This window comes from Thunnus thynnus, chromosome 18 (genome assembly GCF_963924715.1).
Source record: "Thunnus thynnus chromosome 18, fThuThy2.1, whole genome shotgun sequence".
Taxonomy (NCBI): domain Eukaryota; kingdom Metazoa; phylum Chordata; class Actinopteri; order Scombriformes; family Scombridae; genus Thunnus; species Thunnus thynnus.
In genome coordinates this window covers 17309374-17332435 of record NC_089534.1, presented here as the reverse complement: position 1 = coordinate 17332435, position 23062 = coordinate 17309374, and the positions used below count along the sequence as shown (strand labels likewise).

The following is a 23062-nucleotide window of genomic DNA, read 5'->3' as shown; positions in this document are numbered from 1 at the left end:
TTCAGTTGTGAGACAAGAAGTAAGTAAACTAATGTTAGAGGGCAGCAGAGCTCCCAAAGAGAGATGTGTCAAGGGGAAGAAATTAAACGAGGAAGAAGAAATACTTCCGCATAGTCACAGCTTCTCTCAGGATAACAGTAACAGACTCATTCTTGTCATAAAATGGCCAAATTGAAAGACAAACGACGAGAGAAAATCAGTGTCGCCACTGAGGTGAGACGTTGAAGGCATTTCCTTGCTTTATGCTACATGGTAGCTCTTTTGCTAACTGCTGCAAAGTTACACCAATGTCCAGCGTTGCCTGTACACATTTCAGTCATTCATTCACCGTCCTGTCTGTATTTTCTTATAAGCTGTATTTCACCTGTTATTATGTTCAGATTGACCGTTTGGAGGAGCGGCGGGCACGTTGCCAGGGCAACCTGGAGAGAGCAGAGTTCAGGAGCAGGAAAGAGAAGCTCTCTGAAAAGGAGAGGTGAGGATGATGATGGAGATTGTGACATTTAAAACCAGTGGTGGAAAGTAACTAAGCACGTTTACTCAAGTACTGTACTTAAGTTCAAGATGAGGTACTTGTATTTTACTTGAATATTTCCATTTGATGCTACTTTATACTTCCACTCCTCTACAGTTCAAATGATCCAATATTTCAAATAAATATAAAATATTTCAAAGACTTGAGAAAAAGTCCAAAAACTGAAAACAGATTTGTGTATCTTTGCTCTCCCATTAATCATCTCACGACCCCTCAGATTTATCTTTGTGACCCTTTGGGGGGGCCTGACCCCTAGGTTGGGAACCACTGGACTAAACTAGCAAACTGTATAAAGTACTGTTACTGTACTTTATACAGTAACATGCTGCTCTAACACTGATGCTTCAGTATTAATAATCTAATGATGTCATATATATAGTAATATTCAGAGGGACCAAACCACTACTTTTAATGCAATACTGTAAGTACATTTAACTGCTAACACTTATGTACTTTTACTTATGTATGTTTTTTCATGCAGGACTTGTTATGAAGTATTTTTACGTTGCTGTATTGGTACTTTTCTAAAGTAAAGGATCTGAATAGTTTTTCCACCACTGGTTAAAAAAACCTAACAAAGTACTTTCTCATTTTGCTGCTTGTCCGGAGAGTGAAAAAAAACTCATATGTGCTTTCTGCTCCACAGACAAGAACTGGATGATGAAATGGCAATTATGAATGAGAGGGTTGAAAAGTTAGGTAAGTCTGTATCCACAAAATGCTTGTTCATGCTGTACAAGTGACTGCAGTATATTCTACAGACAGTATGATGGTCTTCTGCTGTGGCTTGTGGCCCCTCCTGTCCACTTGTCAAAGTTGTTAAAATTGCTCCTGATAGCCAGACCAGTGCCTTGTCCATGATTAGTGTGTAAATGGGTGAATGAGTATAGCACTTTGTCCTATCAAGGTTGAAAAGTTAACTCCATTTACCATATATACATAACATATACATAAAAAAACGGAAGATCACAGAATAGTGCTAGGCAAATAGCGGCCCGTGGGCCAAATCTAGCCCCCCAATAAAAATATTTGGCCCCCTAATGAAATCATACATTTTCCCTTTTACACATTACAATCTTTTTTTTTTTTTTTTACATAACTTATTAAATCTACAGTAGATAACAATGGAAACACAAGACTCAATAAATCATAATAAATATGACCTTGTCACATCTTATAAACTTGCCAGATGAATAATAAATCTTATTCTCTTCCTCTAGACAAGGAGCTGCAGATGTTAAGAGGAGAGAACAGGAAGAACATGCTGCTGTCAGTGGCTCTGCTGGCTGTCAGCGCTCTCTTCTACTACATCTTCATCTACAGTGAAGAAGACTCATGATACCAGCCACTCTCTCAAAGGGACCTACTGCTCCTCAAGGAGCTCAGGACAGGCGTGTCATTAGATTGACGGTCAGGCCAGGACTTTGCACATGCAGCAGCACATGAAACAACTGATGTGCGTGTTGAGGAAGTACCTCAGTTCTGCCTCTAGATGGCATCTTTGTCATTTTCATGATCTTTTTTTGGTAATTATGTTGGATTTATCCAGCAGTGTTCCCACCCAACAAAGTTACTTTTTGCAAGTCAAAGTGCCACCTGTCAGCATCATTCTGTCATCACACAGGCTTATATGAGCAAACATCATAAAGAGAGATGCTGCCTTGTCTCAGCCTCAGCAACACTGTGTTTTGATAGTTTGTGTTAATACTAAACTATCAGGTGACAACATTGAATATTCAGTGTGTGCCTTGCCTGTTGGTCACCTCATGATAATCCCAACCTACATAATGGACATCTATACACTGCTGCAGGTGAAACGGGATTGTATAACCAGCGACTTAGTACATTTTGTAACACATACATGTATGAGGTTATATTAAAGTGAGTCGTTTTGTCATTTCCCTAGCTTCACATCTTTTATTTTCAGCGCTGTATGAAGACTTTACTGTATAAAATGACATCTGACATGAGGAAGAATGTATATACAAAAAAATGTTTTTTCACAGAAATAACCAATTAACTGTGAAGTTTGCCTTATGTCATAACTTAAATGTATTATTGCTCTGTTTTATACAATACATTGATCAGACACTTTATCAAATGGTGCCAATCAAATCCGCTTTTCTATTTTTCATTGACATATGAATAAATATATTCACTAATGCATGGTACACATGTCGTGCGGTTAAATGGATGAAAATATGTGACACATTTCTTTCTCTTATTAAATATGAGTTTTGGCATTATAGCAGATACACAGTTTTTCTGCTTTTATATGAATGTTGACCTATCTTCTAACAGGAGGTAAAAAATGCCAAACATGTTTACAAATATCTTTCTTCTAATAGGATTATAAAATTTGCAGCAAATATTATAAATATTTGGTCTTTTTGTTTTCATATATATAATAAATGCTTCAAATCCATTTTGGAAACATATTTGTTTACTACCTGAAATTCATAGGTTCAGTATCTGCAGTGTGTTCATATTTTAAAATCACAATATTTTCATTTATAAAATCTAATTTGCAAGCAGATGACTCAGCTTTAATAATAGCCCAAATTTGTCCAGTTGTATGTGTCATTTTCACATCACACATGATGTGAAACACATCAGGAGATTTAATATGTTGATGGAACAGAGTAAGTTTATATTATATAAGACTATAATATAATTTCAGTAGTGGGGAAGATTAGGAATTTCATTCCTATTAATTCCTGATATTGATTCTCGTCACTTAAAAACCCAAGACTCATAATCATTTTGGCCCTCATTATTAGCTATGTTCTCATTCAGGACTGAATAGATTTAATAGCTGAAATTATGCCTCACCCACATTCCCCTGGTCAAACTCTTTCATGTAATGAAAGGCATTAAAATGTTGTGAACTTAGTAAATCAATGACCATTATCTGCCATTATTTTAGCTGTAAAGACATTTTCTTAACCCAATTTCACCTAAAGACCAAATGATTATCCCCATAAGTTGTGTTATCAAAGGTTGCAGTGATTCTCTGTGTCACTGCTCTTATTATATTCTGTTGTTGAGCATTTTACACCTATTGTAATACCTTTCATACAGGTCAGGTTTGGTGCAGCTGAGCTGATGGTTCAGATGATTTTATTACTGTCCTGCATTTAAATGTCTCTGATGTTTTATAGCTGTAGCCTTACCAAGTCTGAGCTCTTTTCTTTGTTATAATTCCAATTCAGGGCTGATGATTTTCTATTTCTTATTGTCATTGAATCCCAGGAAAAGACCAACAATGTGTTTGTCCAACCCTCAATTAATTTCCTATTGACGATGTAAATTATAGATTTAACCTTTTACAAATATATCATTTTTAAAATCAGTTTACACAGGACTAAAACGTGCATTTGTTTGGGACTACTTTCAGACGTGGATTCATTGCACTACTGTGTATTTAAGGCAGCAGGACAATGTATGTGTGATTAACTCAAAATAAACTACAGTGCCCATGTTCATCGTAATGAAGGAACGTGTCAGCCAGTGCACAAATGTAGCTCACTTGTGTGTTTTAAATAGTTTTTGGACAACAATAGAGATCTATGGTCTTTTCAAAGGATTTGCTGACAATGAAAAAAATACAGAATATCACCACACTTATCTGTTAATTACAATCAATTCAGATTCTTTGCTTTGGATGCACAGGGGAGATATTTTTCATGTGGTGGGAATCAAGATAAAGACTGCCCCGTGAATAATTGTTTGTGTGCCCTCCCTCCTACACACACTATTATCACAAACACAGTCCACGGCACGCCTACACACGCTCATTCTCTCATCCCCAGATAAAACATGTGTAAACAGGCCCATTATGCAACACTTCTGTGGGATTTAAAAGATGATTATGGCCACTGGATATGTTTAAATCGTCCTTTTTACATGGTAGATGATATTATTGCTCATTTAAAATCATTTGAAAATGAACCCTTCAGAGGTGAAAAGTAACACATTTTCTAATTATCCTCAATATTTTGATAAGTAACATTTCTGGTAAGTGCTTAAAAAAAAAACCTGGACTTGATTTTTGAAAACTTATTTACTCATAAGTATAATATGAGTGAGTTGACATTTCTCATTTACAATAAAACAATTGATAAATGAGTGAGGAAAAGTAAAAGAAAAAAAAAAACCTCTGGACTTCCTGTGAATTACACCTTGAAATATATAAAAGTCCCTCTGTTTGAAAACATACTTCTGCACAGGTACTGACCTTCTGTGCAGTTTCACATTTCATGACACAGTGTGTTAAGTGGCCCCAAGTCATGAAAGTACATGACTTATTGAAAACACACAAAAAAACTATTTCAGAATAGAGCTGTCTGAACACCAAAATGCCAGATGTCACTTTGAATTCTTTTGTATCTAACACAGCAGGATGTGGAGGTGGAGGTTCAGTGTCTACACACAGGTCAGACGTCATTATGTAAGTACTGCAACAGTTGTTTGGTCTTCAGGTCCTTCTTTTTTGGCCAAATCACTTGAGTCACGACATCATGAAGGTTTTATATCAGTTTAGTTATTTTTCAATTTTAATTGGTACAGCTTTTTCTGTCTTGTATGGTGTGCGTACATGTCGGTTAAATGTATATGCAATGCAAATGCATTATGTACATTTATTATATTATCTATTAGTGGTAGAAGAAGTATTCAGATCCTTTATTTAAGAAAAAAGTAACAATACCTCAATGTAAAGTACATTCTAAGTAAAAGTCCTGCATTTGAAACAGCACTTAAGTAAAAGTACAATTATTATCAGCAAAACATAAAGAAATACTCAAGTACCTCAAATTGTACTTAAGTACAGTATTTGAGTAAATCTACTTACACTATTATTATGTGGACGTCAGAGATGTTGTGTACTTGTAGTTATGTGACCTTATTTTACACGTGCAAGTGAATATCACCAATGTGTCTTGTGTTGTCATTTTTTGATGGAAAGCAATGTTTTCTCCCTTCAAGTAGCCTACCTGCAGAGATTTAGTTTGATTTTTCTTGTTCAGTGTCTGTACTTGACGCTTTTAAACAGTATATTTCTATCTTTGATAACTAATCAACACACACACTCCCACATACGGCATGCAGTGAACTTCATAATCATTTAAAACCACAACATCATTTTAACTCTGTACATCTATATATTTTTTTACTTAAAGCATTCACTGTTATCATGCTCTTGCTACATTTACATAATTGCATTTTATGCAGCTGTCTCATCCTGACTGATGTGCAATGAGTGTGAAAGTATATTAAACTTATTTCTTTTAAATTTCCAGCATTAAAAGCAGCTAATAGTGAGGAGTTAAAGGATCAGTGTGTAGGATTTAGTGTCATCTAATGGTGAGGTTGCAGATTGCAACCGACTGAATACCCCTCCCCTTCCCCTTCCAAGCATGTAGGAGAATCTACGGTGGCCGCGAAACTGGCCTTTAGAGCCAGTGTTTGGTATGTCCATTCTGGGCTACTGTCCATGTGCAACATGTCGGCCTCTGTGGAAGAGGATCCTCTCTCTATGTAGATATAAAGGGCTCATTCAAAGTAACGAAAACACAATGATTCTTATTTTCAGGTGATTATATACTAATTAAAGCATACTTATGAATATTATATTGCATTTTTGCCAAGCCCATTCTGTCATTAAATTCCACACACTGCACCTTTAAGTCATCATGTCCAGATAATAATGCAAGTCCTATTTGTGAGTCCTTAGGCTGGTCATGACTGAATTTATCCCCTCCACACCTAATTTCTACATTAGTCATCATTGCTGCAGTGGTGACGAATCTCCTAATAAGTAAATAGGAGTTTCTCTTGGAAAGATGAAGAGAGCAGAGTCAAGTAGAGGGGGAGGATAGGAGGGTGACAGGTGTAATTCATAGCGTGGGGAAGAGTTCATTTGTTGCAGAGCTCTTAGAGAGTTGAGCTTTCAGGCTATGATGGTTAGACTACTCTCTTTGTAATGATTTTTTTATTGGTGAAAATACAGGCAGAGCACAAGTGTTCTGTATTTAACATTTTTCAACAGTTAGACTACTCTCTGATTGGGGTAGGGAGGTTCTTTGAGTGGAGGGAGAAGAGAGGTGTATCAGACAAGGAGAGCTGATGAGACTGAATGAAGTAAGGTGAGAGTAATGGAGTAGTGATGCATGCAGCAGACAATAGGTAAAGTGGTTGCAGTTCCTGACATGTTCAGATTCAGCATTTTTATCTGCCTTCTTAACCCTCTTAACCTATTATCTTGCAGGTCAAATTGACCTGCTCAGGGGAGTATTTCATCCAGCATGATACTTTCTTTCCTTGCCTTAACTGTTGTAATGAACTTCCAATTTTAAGCATAGCTGAGTCCCTGGCATGTCTAAATAATTGAGATAATGCTTTTGTCAAACTGACCTGGTAGCGGAAATGGAGGCTAAAGGTCTAAATTAAACCAACATTTGCTTGAGCTTTGGTTGGCTGCTTCTTGCTGTCATTTTCTCTTAAATATCTCACCACACAAACACAGACATTCACATATAGTCCCTCTAATAACAAGGAATCCAAAAACCTTCTTATTCAGCTACTACAATGATTGTTGACCTCTCCCTCCTTTTTTAGCATTTAGAGTGTGACAGACAGCAGTAAAATAGCCACTTATAGTCTGTCAGGACCCTTCAGAGGGACCAGGAGTTAATCCACAGATACAGATAGACTGTAACCCACTAGTGACCCTTGCCTATTGAATAAATATAAGCTCTTTATCCTCATGGCACTGACTACTAGTTTCAGGGTCCTGGTATTGTGCATGTTGGCTCACTGTCACACTGTCACAACTTATTGGGACACCTGAATAAAACTGAGCCATCGTTATTGCAATTTGTAACACCTGTGATTTTCCTACAGCGAAGTGAAAATGTCTGCTGTGAAAAAGACCTGTGGCACATACCTAGCTGCTATAAAGAGAAGGCAAACATACTTCTATAACCTTGAGGAACCTTGGACTTGTAGTTCATTATCAGGGTCAAATGAAAAAGCATTAGCAGCTCACTGGTAGCTCAAATATTGATAATATTTTTAGACTTTGGTTGGTTTATTTTTGCATTCAATTAATGTTTTGCATTCATTTGGACGTGGATGATGAAACTATGTACAACTAACATGTAACATTTCAGAGGGTTACGTTTTCTCTAGAAATCACCGGGAATAATGAACACAGCAGTGTTTCTCCATATGTGGACGTGCTTTACCTGGACTTTGATCATTTTAATTTGATTTAATAGTGAAGTGCTCTTGCAGCCGTGTACTGCACATTAATTTACAGCCGATACACTGATACACCTGGCAATATTTATGGTGATGTTCATGATTTTCAGACAACTATTTACAGTAATATTCTACAGTGTAAAATGGCAAAATAATTAGATATAACCTCAGTCTGTTTGAATAATTCAATAACAGCAACAGCATTTTACCTTCGATAAATCTTCTATAAGTAGCCTCCAGGACATTCTGCCCTTTTTATTGTGTTATTTAACTTCTAAAGTAAACATAATGAGGAGGCACAAGCACAAAGCTAAAACCCCAAATGGCGTGTTGCTGTCCACAACGCTTATTAAGCTCATTGTACCTTGAAAAATGTCCCTCACCCACACCCACCATGTCACACAGTGTTTTTCTGAGAAGCCAGAAGGAGAAAGGATTTAATGTCCCCTGGGCCAGGTTTAGGACTGGTCTCTCTCTCCTAAACACACTCACTCATAGACACACACAGAACTTCACACAGCATGCGTGCAGCATATACAGTGCACATACAGGAGGCACATGCGCACCCACCCACAATCTGGCAAGTTACACATGACGAAACCTGGTAGGAGCCAGGCTACTAACAAGTACACTCATACAGTGCAATCCTGTGCCAACACACACACACTAATTGTTTGAACAGGCCACAGGCAAAGGAGCAAAAGCAAATGACGATAACTTTTATTGCAAAGCAGATTTTATGTAGCTGAAGTGGGCATGTCCCCGCTTTTCCAGGAGATAAAGTGAATGTTTGCGTCTATGCATGTGTGTGTGTGTGTGTGTGTGTGTGTGTATGTGCATCACAGTAAACCCCAGCGTCTAATAATCACCATGTAGGAGGTTCCAGGTCTTCCCCAGATACCACTGCAATTCCCATGGGGAGTTACAACAGAAATTAATGCCAGTATTGATTTTTTGTTTCTTCTGCCATCTGCATCTCAAACATTCCTGCAACACCGCTTTCATATAAATATGAAATGACAACCCAGGAGGGAGGCAAAAAAAATGGCAATTTGTGTGATTACACAATCGATAACAGCAAAGCCTTTTCCATCGAGCTAATGGATAACTCAGTAATAGTAATGTTCCTATGGAGAGCATTTGCTACGCCACTGTAATTAATGTTATTAATGAGGGAATCATTCAACTGTGTACTTCGGTAATTGCCTGCAGAGCTGCTCAGGTCTGCCATGATCAAGCATTACATAATTCAAACACTGCTACCAACTTCTATTTAGTCTAATGGATGTAATATCAAAGTGAAGGGCTAAAGGGGAATTTCAGTGTTGTTAATATTAACCTCGGCAAGAATAAAGAGCCCACTTTGCTTCTGAGAAGAGATAACTTAGACTTATGAAATGTATTTTGTGACTTCTTATTCATGTGAGCTGTAAGTCAGATATCAGACGCACTCACACTCTTGATTTCAGGCTCTGATGCCAACGGATACAAGTAAATAAATACAAGTGTGGAGGCAAGATAAAACAGTCAAAGGTCGTGTCTTTATGACCTCCACAGCTACACAGCAGTCAGCTCTGTGCTGAGGAGCTCCAGGTGTGATTTTACAAGGTAACCAGAAGAAGAGAAGCGCATGTTGAGCAGTGTGTGGGATCAACTTTGGCTCCAGTAATTGTTGCCACAGGTCATGGCAATGACTCAACAAGCAAGGTGTAACATCGCAAGTGTTCAAGCTGGTCACGCAGACAGTTGTGGATTGTGTACCCAAGGTTGATGGGCACAGATGTTGTGTAAAAGTTCATGCCAAAGGTGCACAATGGGAAGTTTGTGAACAGAAAAGTGTACTCCACCAATTTAATATTGTGCTTCCAAACTCCAATGATGGTGAGGCAGGGTGTTGCAAGAAAAAAGAGAAGCTATTAACTGGTTTATCCAGAAAAAAAATATTGTACAGTGACATAAGGGTCGCTGTCAGGTGAAAAGGAAGAAAAGAAAGGAGATTTTACTCAATCGGATTGTGAAAGGCAGTTATAAAATCACAAAAGCTGAAATTGCAATATCTAAAGATGACAATTCATCTAATTAGCTTTGCCAATATATACTACAACATTTTAGAAATTTAACCTTTATACATTTTATACAGTAGTCTATTGCCATGAGTAAACTTTACTGTGTACAAACAGGTGGTCAACTGATTTGGTGGGTGACCAAAAGCAACATCTGTTGAGGCGGAGCAAAAAGACAAGATGAACAAACATCTCCTGCTCTCATAGTGCACAGGCCTCAGCAGTCCATTAGTAGCCTCCAGCAGCATCCTTCACCTTTCCCCCACTTTGTGATCAGCCTTCAGCTGACTGAGACATTCAAACTGGAGACTATTAGAACTGATAGTCTAGGAGCAAGTGCAGTGACTCTTGTTTTGCTGTTGTACGGGAGCTGCTGTTTAGACATGAATGGGATTGAACTGTCCAACAGAGACAAAACACGAGTTATAAAAAGTCCAAGTCTAACAGAAAATGACATTGGTTGAGAGCCCTGCATCATTTTCTAGTCTTGAGGTGCTCTTGTGTTGCACAGTCCTCAATCAAAAACTACTCTAAAAGGTCTAAAGTGCAATATTAACATGCTGATATTAACCGTGGTCACTGTCTTGATAGAATATTTAGTTAAGTTTAGTATACTTGCTTATTAGTGCTAAAGGCAAAGTACAGCTGAGGATGGTGGGGCTGTCATTTGTTTTGCAGATATTTGGTCACCAACGTCAGACAGATTCATCCTTTGGGGATCATGAATGTCTGCACTAAATTTCATGCCGATCCATGCAAGTGTTGTTGAGATATTTTAGACCAAAGTAGTGGACCAGCTGAAGGCTATCCTTGGAGCCACACTGCTAGCATGACTAAAAATTCTTCTGCTATGCCACTGCTGTATTCAACTGTTCATGTGAATCTGTCCTGAGCACTTAATCCAATAATACATTGCATTGAATTTTTATGTTCAGTAATTATGTAATCATGCTAATGAGCCAATGACACTGTCAGTATACTAAGGCCATGTTTAAAATAGGATTCACTGAGTTCATACAGTTTGACATACAGTAAGTTAAAGCTGGGTATTGCACAATATATGAATCAGATGTAATGTGAAGTAATGAGTGGGGAAAGTTATCACAGGGAAGAACATAAATATAAGTGTTGAAAAAATGTCCACCATAGCCTTGTAAGGATTTTGTAGCTGTTTGTTCAAATGTTAAAATTAAAAGATGATTTACTCTTTAATTGAAACACAAAGGAATCAAAAGGCACTTGCTGGATGTCGTTCTAGGTACAAGAATAAACATCTTTTTTTACTTTTACAGCATTTCTAAATATGACTTATTACTGGTCTGTGGCAGTATCGTTGTCCCTGTGTGGCACTCTGATGCCCTGAACCAGTACCTGTTTAAACAGCCTGGCAGATAAACGGCTGTGTTTGTGGCTGCATTGGCTGCCAAGTTCATTCAGCCTTTACAGCGCAGCTGACAGGGAGAGCAGACAGACTTATTAGCATCTCTCATTTCGCTCTGTCACACACACATACACGTGTCTGTCTTTCCTGAATCATGATTGCAGATGCTGGTGAGATAAAGCAAGATAAGGCACTACTCTAAACAACCTTTTTCATTTCCTGCACTTGCAACGTATAGTGCATCATATCTGATCAATGCAAACATAAACCAAGGCCAGTAAAGACTAACACTGATACTGAGTTGCATGAAAAAAATGCCTCCTTGACTCCTGCAGCTTTAATAGTTGGGCTCATTTCTATTTATCATGAAACAGGCGTTTATTATTACACCTGCTCATCGTGGAGAGGAGGTAATCAAAACTCCCAGGAGGCACACTGACCACATGGCACATGTTTTCACACGTTTGTGGTATCTCTCTCTCTCTACGAGTCTGCCTCATTCACTCTCTCTCTTTCTCTGCCACACATACACACACACAGCGCACGCACAGACTGAGCAAACAGGATTCAAATCTGTCTAGGTGTAAATTGAAGCTATTTTCCGGGGCAAGGTACTTGCTTTCTCAATGTGCCATTAGCCTCTTCAAACAGACCCACCTGCGCTCCGGAGGAAGAGACTAGAACGAATGAATGTAAAAAAAACAAAAACAAGTCGGCTGTAACACACGGAGCCCTTCATAGAAAAGTGACACAGTAAAGACACGTGATGGAGCCACAGCTGGATTTTTATCCTTTTATTCCTCTTGTAGAAAATGTACATCAAAGACAATACAATACAAAATAGAAAATGGCACACGGCACTCACAAGTTCAAACGTTTAAACACAAGAAGGGCTATACAATACTGCTTTGGCATTTCAAAAAACATTGAGTAAAGTGCAAGATTTTCCATTCCTTTTCTCATTTAAGTACATTCACAGGTTTGTTTTTTTCACAGAAGATTCTTGTTCACAGCATTTCCAAAATCTCATCCTAACTTGTGTTGAGACATAGTAAAGTGCAGATACAGTATGCATGAGAGACACATTTCTAGCATCACACCCCATTTGTGTTAGTAAAGCATTCACTGTCAACTGAAAGCAGATTGTCGATGGTCACAGGATGGTTTGTCTTTTGCTCTCTCTCTCTTCTCACACACTAACACTCACACACACACACACTCTCTCATACACAAAGAGCCCTAGCACCTTTAGACCTCACTTGGTGACCTGGACCGATAGGCCCCGTTGGCCTGAAAGCAGCCACAGAGAAGCATATAGATGGAGCGCTGGATCTCTGCGTTTCTGTAGGCGTAGATAATAGGGTTGATCATGGAGTTGTAGGTGGCTGGCAGCAGTGTAGCATAGGTGTACACCGATGGATACTCCCGTTCACCCACCAAGCAGTAGATGGCGAAGGGAAGCCAGCTGGCACCAAATGTCCCCAAGATGATGGCCAAAGTGGAGACCCCCTTCTTGGTGGCGATATAATGCGACGTGGCAAAGAAGTGTTGCTGGAGGGCAATCTGGTGGGCGTGGTGGCACACAATCTTGCAAATCTTGAAGTAGAGGGTCAGCATGAGCACGAAGATGATGAAGAAGGAGGTGGCCAGGAGTGTGACATTGCTCCGGGTCAAAGGGCGGACGATGCTGCAGGAGGCTGGTTCGTCCAGGCAGTTCCAGCCGAGCACCGGCAGCAAGCCCAGGAACAGAGACACCCCCCACGTCCCCAGTAACATCAGGTGCACATACTGCAGCGTCTTCTCTGAGAAGTATGTCAGGGCGTTGTAGAGAGAGAAGTAACGGTCCACTGTTATAGCCAAAAGGCTGCTGATGGATGCTGTGAAAGAGGCTACCAGGAAGCCTACGGTGATAAGGCTGATAGTCTCAGAAGAGATCACATATTGAAATACAAAGTTCAGGATTAATCCCATGCCGGCCAGCAGATCTGCTGTGGCCAGGCTCCCAATCAGCACAAACATGGGAGTCCTTAGTGTTGGCGTGTAGAAGATGATTGCTACCACTATGGCATTTTCGCAGGCGATGACAGTGCCTGACATGCAGAGCATAATGTCCCATGGGTTGATAGGGAAGTCTAGTGGGGCAGTGGAGAACTCCAGGCTGCTGTTGAGCTCTGGAGAATCAGCCTCCATCCATTGGAGAGCTTCTCCAGCCACAGGACTCGCAGAGGAGTCATTCACCAGCAGCGACTCGTTCATATCTCCACGTTGTCTTTTCTTTGTCCTGTGGGCAGCAGAGAAGAACAAGTAGATTGGTTTGTTAATATGATGTTTCAAGTCAGAATTCTCTTTTGGCTAGTCTCTTTTTGAGGAAGTCAGGGTTTGCTACATGACAGAACCACTCGAGCTCCTAGGGATTAAGTGTCTTGCTCACTGACACTTCTGCATTTCTTCCCTGTTGGCAAGCATTTGCTTAATAAGCCTAAACTGTCCTGCACAGTGAGTCTGAAATTCTGAGACTGAAATTCACTCCTGCCAGATACAAACATCTATATACATATATCAAATAATTTACAAATACCTATGATAAATTAGACTTCTAAAGTGAGGCAATTACATTTGTTTCACCATAGTCATTTGTAAAAACAAAACAAAAACAAAATCATGCAAAACTACCAAGGAAAATCCACCCTGTAATTCTATAATATGTACTGTTCAGCTCAGTTCTTAGTTGTGAATTTGAGTTCAGTAGCAGAAAAAACAGACAGTAGTGATGAAGTCATCTACAAAGCTTAGAGCTGGTGCATAGTGAATAAGTACTTTTCTAGTGTACCAGATTTTCTAGTGTAATTTCACATATGAAAGCCCAACATTCAAATATATCTATTTAAGAAGAAACAAAGAAAAATCTCTATGATGAATTTAAGTTTTGATGCTCCAATTTTGAGCTTGGAGGAGGAGTTGGCTGTTAGGTGTTGACTTTATCATCAAAAATCATTGCCATAACACAATGTAAATGCTGTTTTAAGATAGATTTCCCCTTCAAAAGTTACTGAGATAATGCTACAGCAGCAAAAGGCAAATGTGCTGTCCATGGTGCTGAAATCACAGCAACTTTAACTATAGGTAACTAAATACTGAAAAACTGAACACCTTGTAGTCAGTCTTTTATATTATATGTTTTAATTCTTTTACAAGAACTTACAGTGTGATTGTGGTGCCTAATAATGACATAATTGATACTTTTATTCCCTAAGTTAGTAGCAAATGTCTCCCTTTGATATTGTATAATTCCTGCGTCCCTCTTAAGTTTTTCTTATACCCTTTATTCTCTTTAGAGAGACAACGTAAAGTTAAACAAAAGCAGCTGACATAAAATGAGGTATTCATTATTTTTCTGGTAAATTTACATAAAAGTTTAGGATACCTACCTCCGTGACAAAACTGAATGAGCTGAGATTTTCGTTGAAATTGGAGCCCCTCGTCGAAGGTAAAACAGAAAAAGCAAAAGAAAGCAACGGATGCCCCCTTTTCTCGCTCCCTTAAACCCTCTCAGGTGAAGCCCTTGATTTTGTTATGCTTCCCACGCATGGGACAGACACCCAGGGCCGGGGTGGTGTGAAGCATTGGCTGATGTTCAGCTCGGCGAGGAAGATGAATGTGAGGAGAAGGAGGAGGAGGAGGAGGAGGAGGACGAGAGGGGACCGACCACAGACGCGTACGGAGAGCTTTAAATCCAAGTTACGTCATGGCAGAGAAAGAGAGAGAGAGAGAAAGAAAGAGAGAGAGAGAGAGAGAGAGAGAGAGAGAGAGAGAGAGAGAGAGAGAGAGAGAGATGCTCTTTCTCTCTTTGGCATCAAGACTTCTGCATAATTTTTCACTGAGAAAATTAAAGATTCTTGCACCAACCTAGCACACCTCTGCTGAAACGCCTGAGCAATCTGAATTCAGGCAACAGTTTAGGAACACACAAAGTCCCAGGTAGACCTGTTAAGTATCATGAATACTATGAAATAAAGGGCACAAATAAGCCCTTTATAACTTTATACTTTATAACTATAAAGTGACATTTGCTTATGAAGTCATTCATTACCTAAGTTATTTTCCACTGGGATACACTGCAGTAAATGTGCATTTCATGCATTTACTGCAGTGTATCCCAGAGTTTTACACGGAAGAAAAGTGAGTCATCTTGCCTTAAACACCTGCTAACTTCGACTAATTTCAGCAGTGGTATCAGAGGAGAATCTGTGGAAAGTATTGGGATCCATAAATCAATATCAGCCTTCAAATAGGTATTGGCATCCGGGAATACTAACAAGCCCAACATGTGTTTACTGTAAAGTGGTGCTTATCTTTTATCTCTTATCTCTATCTTTTTAAATTTCTGTAACTGAACACATCTAAAGACAGAGTTTCACACTGAACAGGTGGCGTGACTCACGTTGTCTGCTAATTTATGAGCTATAATTTCAAGAGCGCAGTTGACAATTTTGGTGTCTCATGATGGTCTACATCCTGTTCAGATGGTTTTCTTTTCTTTCCAGCTCGGAGAGAAACTCTTAAGAACAGAAACATGACTTGTTGTCAGCAGCATTGATCCAAAACAAATAAACGTTAGCCTTCAAATATATTTATGTATTCTGCCATCAGCAATTAGCGCCAGTTTAACACTGTGTTGCTATAGCAACCCCTACTGGCGCAGTTCCGTGACAGTTGTCTTTTAATTGACATATTTCCACGCACTGTTTTGTGACTATAAACATATTTTATCCACTCTCCAAATGCCCTTGTTAAACTATAGTTATAGCTATTCCATTCATTATTGCTATTTTTCGTATGTGTATGTAATTTGAGATGTTTATTAGAGGTTTTTCCGTTATCTGTTTAGTGCCAACCGAGACGAGATCGTTTAGGCTAATGTCGCTAATTAAGATTCTAAGTAGCCTAGCTGTTAATTTACTGTTGGGCTAGTGCTGGTTATTTTATATTTCTTTTGTGGACTTCAGGTTTATATTTACACACCACATTAATTACTGTGCTGTACTTACGTTTTGGCTAATGCTGTTGTTTCAACTTTAACTTTTAACTTTAACATACTAATCCAATATTCCTGTATAATGATTACTCAGTATAACATCTGTTTATGGTGTTGCATTTTTTCCTAATATGTTAACACAGTGGCTGTTTTCCCCAATACTCTTTTTACTGTTTTACAGATTCTTCCAGTAAAAACCTAAAAAACCATCTTCCACCTTGAGCTCATAATGTAAATATGTTTAGCTTGCTGCATACAGAAGCAGTGGACTTACATGCATAGTGAGGACAGAAGATTATCAGTTGAGCTCTTGTACTGATACAGCAAATGCTGTAGTAACTTTTAATAAATAACAAATACTGATCCAGAGCTTTCTCACAGCAGATATTTTTACTTGTCCTATAGCAGGAAAAGCACATGTGCAACTAATATCATTAATGGTAGTTCACCGAAATGGAATGTAGCCATTAGAAATGCTAATACAGTGTTTAATAAGTCAAAAGGTGTATTGGTTGTTTCACATGTAAATGCAGCCAGGGAAGAAAGTGAGAGCAACAGCAGGAGAGAAGAGATGGAGAGACTTATTAAAGCCGCTGTAGACAGATAGAGGGTGCTCACGTAGGCGTAGCAGATGGTCTGCACAAAATAACTAATGCACTCTGGGAGAAGGAGAACAATCCTATACAGTATGCAAAAACCTGTGATCCAGCTCTGCGGCTGGTAGATTAACCACCTCAGTTCAGCATCTTGTACAGTATGTGTGTGTGTTCTTTCCACCTGCCAGCCTGCAGAAACACACCCTCCTCAGTGTAATCAGCCTCTAAGCACTGTGTGTTCTGCATACCTCCACCTGGTTACAGTATCTCAGAAACACACCATAACTCAGCACACACTGGGCTAAACATGAGTATGTCAAGTAGATGTTGTTCATCTGGGAACAAGCACCATATAGCCCCTTTGGTACTGATAGTTTTTAGATTGCCTCATTTTCTGAGTTTTTTACTTACCATAAAATACTAAATACTACTACTACTACTACTACTACTACTAATAATAATAATAATAATTAAGACTTTGTTGGTTGAATCTTCCTTCTCTTCTTCTTTTTCCATTACTTATGTTTCAAATTAAACCATCTATTTTTCTCTAATACGCCTATCTCATGCTTTGCATTCAATTAGAAGTAAAGAACTGGTCATGGGTAATTTATATGAACATTAACTTCAATTCTACTTCAATTCTACACCGAATAACACAAAACTAAACCTGCACTGAATGTGGAAATATCTGATTAGAAGGATCTTCTGTTGCGTTGACGCAAGGACAGAGATGAGGCATCTGAACAGGAATGTTTTTGCAGAATATTTTATGTACTTTTTTTAAAGAGAATATGATATTTTAGTTATCAAAATTGTTGCATTTATGTCTCACACTTCAACAATTAAATGCCAAATAACAATGGATGAAATGTTTGAGAGTTTGGGGGGGGGGATTCAAAGCAGCATAGCAATATGGTAACCAGTTTTGGTTTCCAGGCAACGGCTGTTTGGCCACCTCTTTTCAGTGGACTGGGAGCTGTAGAGGGGGTTGTCTTCATTCATAAGCTAAGCGGTCACATGAAGTGCCTAGTGACTCATATCAAAGACCAGGCATATACCTAACATAACCACACAAACACAAGACATCTAAAATTATTTTTGATTGTTGTCTGAGATGGACTAAACCAAACAAATAGATTTTCTACCAAAATAGAAGCACTACAGCACTGGCACCATACACAAATATTCATTCCTTACTTCTATTTTTGCATGGTCTACCAAGAACAGGCTGTCCAAAAATATCAGCGGCTAGGTGCATTTACTCACTCATGTGCTGAGAGGTTTCTGTATAATGAGACACCTGCCATTAGGAACATGAAAACATGAGAAAAACACAGCCCTTACACAAAAGACCTCTTTTGCCTTCAAAACAGCCCTTTCGGGAAACAAACTGTCTACATTTCCCCTTCCCGCAAACACAGACAGCAGCGCTCTCATTTTCAAGAGTGCACACATGCTGTCACGTGTTCGTATATACACAAACACACAGGGACAGTGACTCATCCCTCAAAGTAAGAATACCTTTCTGCAGATATTTACTCTGGAAAAACTGACCATGTGTCTAATTAGACCCAGTAAGATCCATTAACGAGTGAGCGGAGACAAAGAAAATCCAAGTGATGGAGGATAGTAAAGTATGGGAGATGGACATTGATTTCAGGAGAGTTGTGGTTCATGTGGGGAAGCCGAGCCAGAGTGACTAAAAATCTAAAAAAAAGTGATTTATTTACATCTGCCATCATAGTAAAGGTGTAACAAATATGTAAAGAAAAAAACTAAATTGGCTTCATTGGGGAAATTATAATAATAATGTATTTAATTTGTACTGCACTTTCCATTCACAGTGAATCTTAAAAGTGCTACAGTGTTAAAAGACATATAACATAAAGAAAATAACAAGAATTAAGATGAAAAAGCCTTCTTGAATTAAAAGAGTCTAGGGTCTGTGCTGCCCTCAGATGTTTAGGAAGACTGTTCCACAAGCGTGGTGCAGCAGAGCAGAAAGCTTGATCCCCCATGGTGCGGAGCTTAGTATTGGAGGCCCGGAGGAGCAAGCTGCTGGCAGATGTGAAGGTGTGGGTGGAGGTTTGTGGTGTGATCAGTTGCTGTAGGTAGAGAGGCGCATGTCCATTGATGTCCAAGGAGGGTTGAATCAAAGACAATCGGACATGGTTGTAGATACTTCCAAGGGGCTCTTTCAGTTTAGAAGCCCCTTGGATGACAGGTGTCTTCAACCAAGTCCATTTGTCCACGATTCAACCCTCCTCCCTTGGATAACCATGACCTGGATGACTGAGAATGTTCACAGACATGTCAGTTGATGGATTTGTATTTGTGAGTAACAGGACTTTGTAGTCAACCCTGAAGGAGACAGGGAGCCGGTGCAATGAAAACAGAATTGGTGTTATGTGTTCGTGTTTTCGCACTCTCATCAAGATCCTGGCAGCACTGTTCTGAATGTACTGGAGTTTCTGGATTCTCCTTCCAGGGATCCCCGTGAAGAGCAGTAGTCTGGTCTTAAGGAGATAAAGGCATGGACAAGTTTCTCTGAATCTGAGGGTTAGAGAGAGGTGAAGTTTACAGATGTTTTTGAGATGGTAGAAAGAAGTTTTGCACAGATGTCTTATATGGTCACCAAAAGCCAGATGAGGAACAAACACCCAGAATAGTGACTGAGGAGGAAAGGGGGATATCCTGGCCATCAAAGATGAGAACATATCAAATTAAAACTTAAAGGATAGGTTCACAATTTCTCAAGTCTGTCTTAAAACGATAGTCATGTGCCCATATGAACATGGACATAGGTTTTTCTTGATGTAATCATTCCTCGTGTTCATACTGATCATTAAATGATCCCTTCCTCATGCACTTTCATTGTAAGTGTCTAATTTCAGTACCAAATTTCCCCTTTTTGTTACTATCCTTCCTTTTCCAGTCAACAGAGAAACACTACCCAGGGAAACACAGGAAGGGACTTTGTACTAAAAGGCTGAAAGATATCTACTTGATTTGACTAACTAAGGCTGCCGAAGACTCATATTAGCTTCAGATAAACTTTTAAATTCATTTTTGCATAAAATACAGGGCATCTGACTATTGTTTCAAGATGGTCTTCAAAAATTGTGAACATATCCATCCTTTAAAGGTAACATCACATGCACACAGCTACACAGACATCCTTCTCTCCAGTTTACAAAGAACAACCTCCTTCAGTCTATTGAACAACCAGCCTAGGCAGACCCAGATTTCTCTCAGGGTTGCCTCTTACCTAAAAAATGTACGTGACAAAGTACTACTTGTATCAGTAAACATCAACAGTACAAAAAAGACCTCAATATATCTCACCATATTGCCAAGGAAACTATAATGAAGGAGCATAAAGGCAGGAAGTGTTTGGTTGCGACTCACATGGTGGTGGATGGAATGTATGTTGAGTATAGGTGAGTTAGAACAAAGAAACTCAAAGTTTAACAATAACTGAGCTTAAACAGCATTGTCTGTATTTTGATCCAACCAGGAAATTTGGTGGTAACTGTAATAAAATATAATGCTTCACAAACAAACCTGTGATGGTAAGCATTTGCAGTGCTACAATTTAAGATGGTATTCTGGCTAGACAAACAAATGACAAGCAAGATTAGAAATATTTGAAGCGTCACAGTTCGACAGGTTGAAATGATGAGTGATAAAACATCTATGCAGTAAAGGAGGCAAGTGGATGTAGGAGGGGAGATCAGCAATACAGGAGGCGAAAACAAAGATAAAATGTGTCTGTAACAGCTGAAAAGAAACAATGATTGCTGGGACATATTTACTGTAAATACTTAACAACTAAAAGTACTCACAGACTTGACCTATTTCTCACAAAAGACACATTTGTATTCACTCAGGGACACATACACTTGACACAAGAGTGGATCGCTCACAAAGGAATAGTCACATAATCTGATAAATGCATCTGACCTGCTGAAGATGTTATCATAACCTCAAATTTATGATAATTACATTGCTAATTGCTGAAAATCAAATGAGTTTTGAGGATTGTGCTCAGGAATTAAGCACTGGTTGTAAAGAAGAGGTGATGTATCTGAAGAAAAAAAAAAATCAGTGTACTGTATGTTATACAATATGTAATCCGGCAAAAATTCCACCACTGTGGGTATCACATAAGGTAGAGAGCTGAGAAAACATATCCAGAAATGTTGTTGTCTGATTCAGCTTGTATTAAGGCTGATTATGATATTCTTTAGAGTCAATATGTGTTTTTTTAAAGAGTATATTTAGTGTTTTAAACCATAACAATTTCGGTGGCAATGTTGAGAACTCTTTGAAACAACATTCAGTCTTTCATGTAGGGAGATGAACAGAAATCTAGTGTTACTTGAATAACCACCATAATATCTACAGTATATAAGACCAAAATCAATAGTGACACATATTCATTCAAATATGCGTATTTAAATAACCAAAGTACATCATCTGACATGTTTCAAACCCTTGTTCACATTCCTGAACAAACATAATTATAGGCATTACCTTAATAAATATTAAGTAAAATACTGGGCTCAGTATTTCTAATACCAGAGGCTCTCCTAGACCTCATTTGTATGCCCCCTCCAGACATATTTTAAAACACATTGAATAATAATTTGTACCTAATTTGTTTTTTTCACTAAAAGGTTTAATTAACCCTCTTAAAAATTGAAATTAATTCTACTTCTTCTCCCTCATTGAAAAATACAGAATCTATGAATTTGCAAATATTGTTCATTTTTCAAAGTTTAACTGCTGGACACAAGATGTCTCCTACTTCACTGAAAGGCCCATTCAGTCTATATGTGCTGGAGGCTTCAAGTTTCCACATCACATGTACGTAAAGATGCATACTGGGCCAGGATTGGCTCCAAACTAGATGGGATGTCATGAATCATGCTCAAAGGTATGCGCCTTTAACGCCACTTGAAGGTGAGCACAGAGGAACGTTCCCTCTTCAGCAGATGAATGTGAAAACAACCTTCTAGTGTCAAACTCTGTACATGCATCATCCAGTTGAAAGACCAAGTAGAAAAATATATTTTTGAGTGGAGAGGGGCTTGAAGCTTAGAAAAAATGACTCCAACTCAGCCAGTTTCCTTTGTTCTTGCACATGCCATGTGCATTGTGCCATCATTCAGGAACTCTAATAATTGCAAAATTGAACCTATTGATCTTTTTTTTTTTCTGGGAATTTCTTTAGAATTCCATTTGGACAGAAGACCCCTGACGTTCCTTAGACCATACATTAGGGTTTCCAAAATATTCCACTATCAAGAAAACTATATGTATATAAACTGCAGTTGAGTTTAATTTACTAGTTAGAAAACAAGGATTCAGCCTGCTGTGGAGGAGATGAAACTGACGTTACATCATGGAAACTGGATAATGGGAGGTTGCACTCAAAAGTGATGGTAGGCTGGGTAACTTTATGTACTCACGATCACTCTCTTCTTTTTAGCAAACCAAATTTGGACATTATCAGGAACCATCAGACACCAATCAATGAATCCCGGGAAGAACAAAAACAAAGCAGCCTGACTTGATCTGTATTCCTCTCTAGCACATAACATAGAAAGGGTAAAAGAAGCCTCCTGATTCAGCTGAGAGGCTCTTGTCACTGAGATGCTTTATTACTGGATTGTATTCTAGATATCTGAAGTGCACTCTCAACATCTCCCAGTGCTGTAATTATCGTGATAGTGCTGGAGAGTTTTTTTTCAAAAAAATGGAAGATGAACATAGCACATTTTCTCCTCTCCATGCTTTACTGTCTTGAGTTAATATGGTTTCAAATACACTGAAAAAACTATTTTTCTTGAATTCCCCTGCCATTCTCCATCACATGCTGAAGCAAAAGTCCTCTGCTCCCTCCCTCCCTCCCTCCCTCCCTCCCTCCCTTCCACCTTCAAGCTCACGAGGCACAGATGCAGCAGTCAGTGGTCAGTCAGTATGCCGACTGTTTGTGTAACACAGTCTTCATCACATTTCCTGACACCTGTGGTTGAAAGCGGAGTACTAGGAGAGTGTGCGAGAGAGAAAGGTGAAAGTGTGACAGATAGAACATACAGTAATGGGTGAAAAAGGAAGCAGAGAAAGAAGAACTGACAGTTGAGAGCGAGAGAGATGAAGAACAATTACAGAGACTGCATG

At 38.9% G+C, this 23062-nt stretch overlaps 2 protein-coding genes across 2 annotated transcripts; one reads left to right on the top strand and one right to left on the bottom strand.

The window, feature by feature from the left end:
- Nucleotides 1–65: 65 nt before the first annotated feature.
- ccdc167 (coiled-coil domain containing 167) lies at nt 66–2788 on the top strand. Its single transcript, XM_067572628.1, has 4 exons — nt 66–213; nt 381–475; nt 1182–1234; nt 1756–2788. Exons 1-4 carry the CDS (start codon nt 163–165, stop codon nt 1872–1874), a joined length of 318 nt encoding a protein of 105 aa, XP_067428729.1. The 5' UTR covers nt 66–162; the 3' UTR covers nt 1875–2788.
- A 9249-nt stretch (nt 2789–12037) lies between these two features.
- Nucleotides 12038–15322, bottom strand: LOC137169094 (G-protein coupled receptor 6). The gene is made up of 2 exons (XM_067572068.1): nt 14671–15322; nt 12038–13523 (listed from the first exon to the last, which is right to left on the bottom strand). Exon 2 carries the CDS (start codon nt 13496–13498, stop codon nt 12491–12493), a length of 1008 nt encoding a protein of 335 aa, XP_067428169.1. The 5' UTR covers nt 13499–13523; nt 14671–15322; the 3' UTR covers nt 12038–12490.
- Nucleotides 15323–23062: the final 7740 nt, after the last annotated feature.

Excerpts from the sequence above, each read along its gene's own strand:
- ccdc167 (XM_067572628.1), top strand. The coding sequence starts at position 163 with ATGGCCAAATTGAAAGACAAACGACGAGAGAAAATCAGTGTCGCCACT. Across the intron at positions 476-1,181 it reads AAGCTCTCTGAAAAGGAGAG|ACAAGAACTGGATGATGAAA; the intron begins GTGAGGATGATG and ends TCTGCTCCACAG. Across the intron at positions 1,235-1,755 it reads TGAGAGGGTTGAAAAGTTAG|ACAAGGAGCTGCAGATGTTA; the intron begins GTAAGTCTGTAT and ends CTCTTCCTCTAG.
- LOC137169094 (XM_067572068.1), bottom strand. The coding sequence starts at position 13,498 with ATGAACGAGTCGCTGCTGGTGAATGACTCCTCTGCGAGTCCTGTGGCT.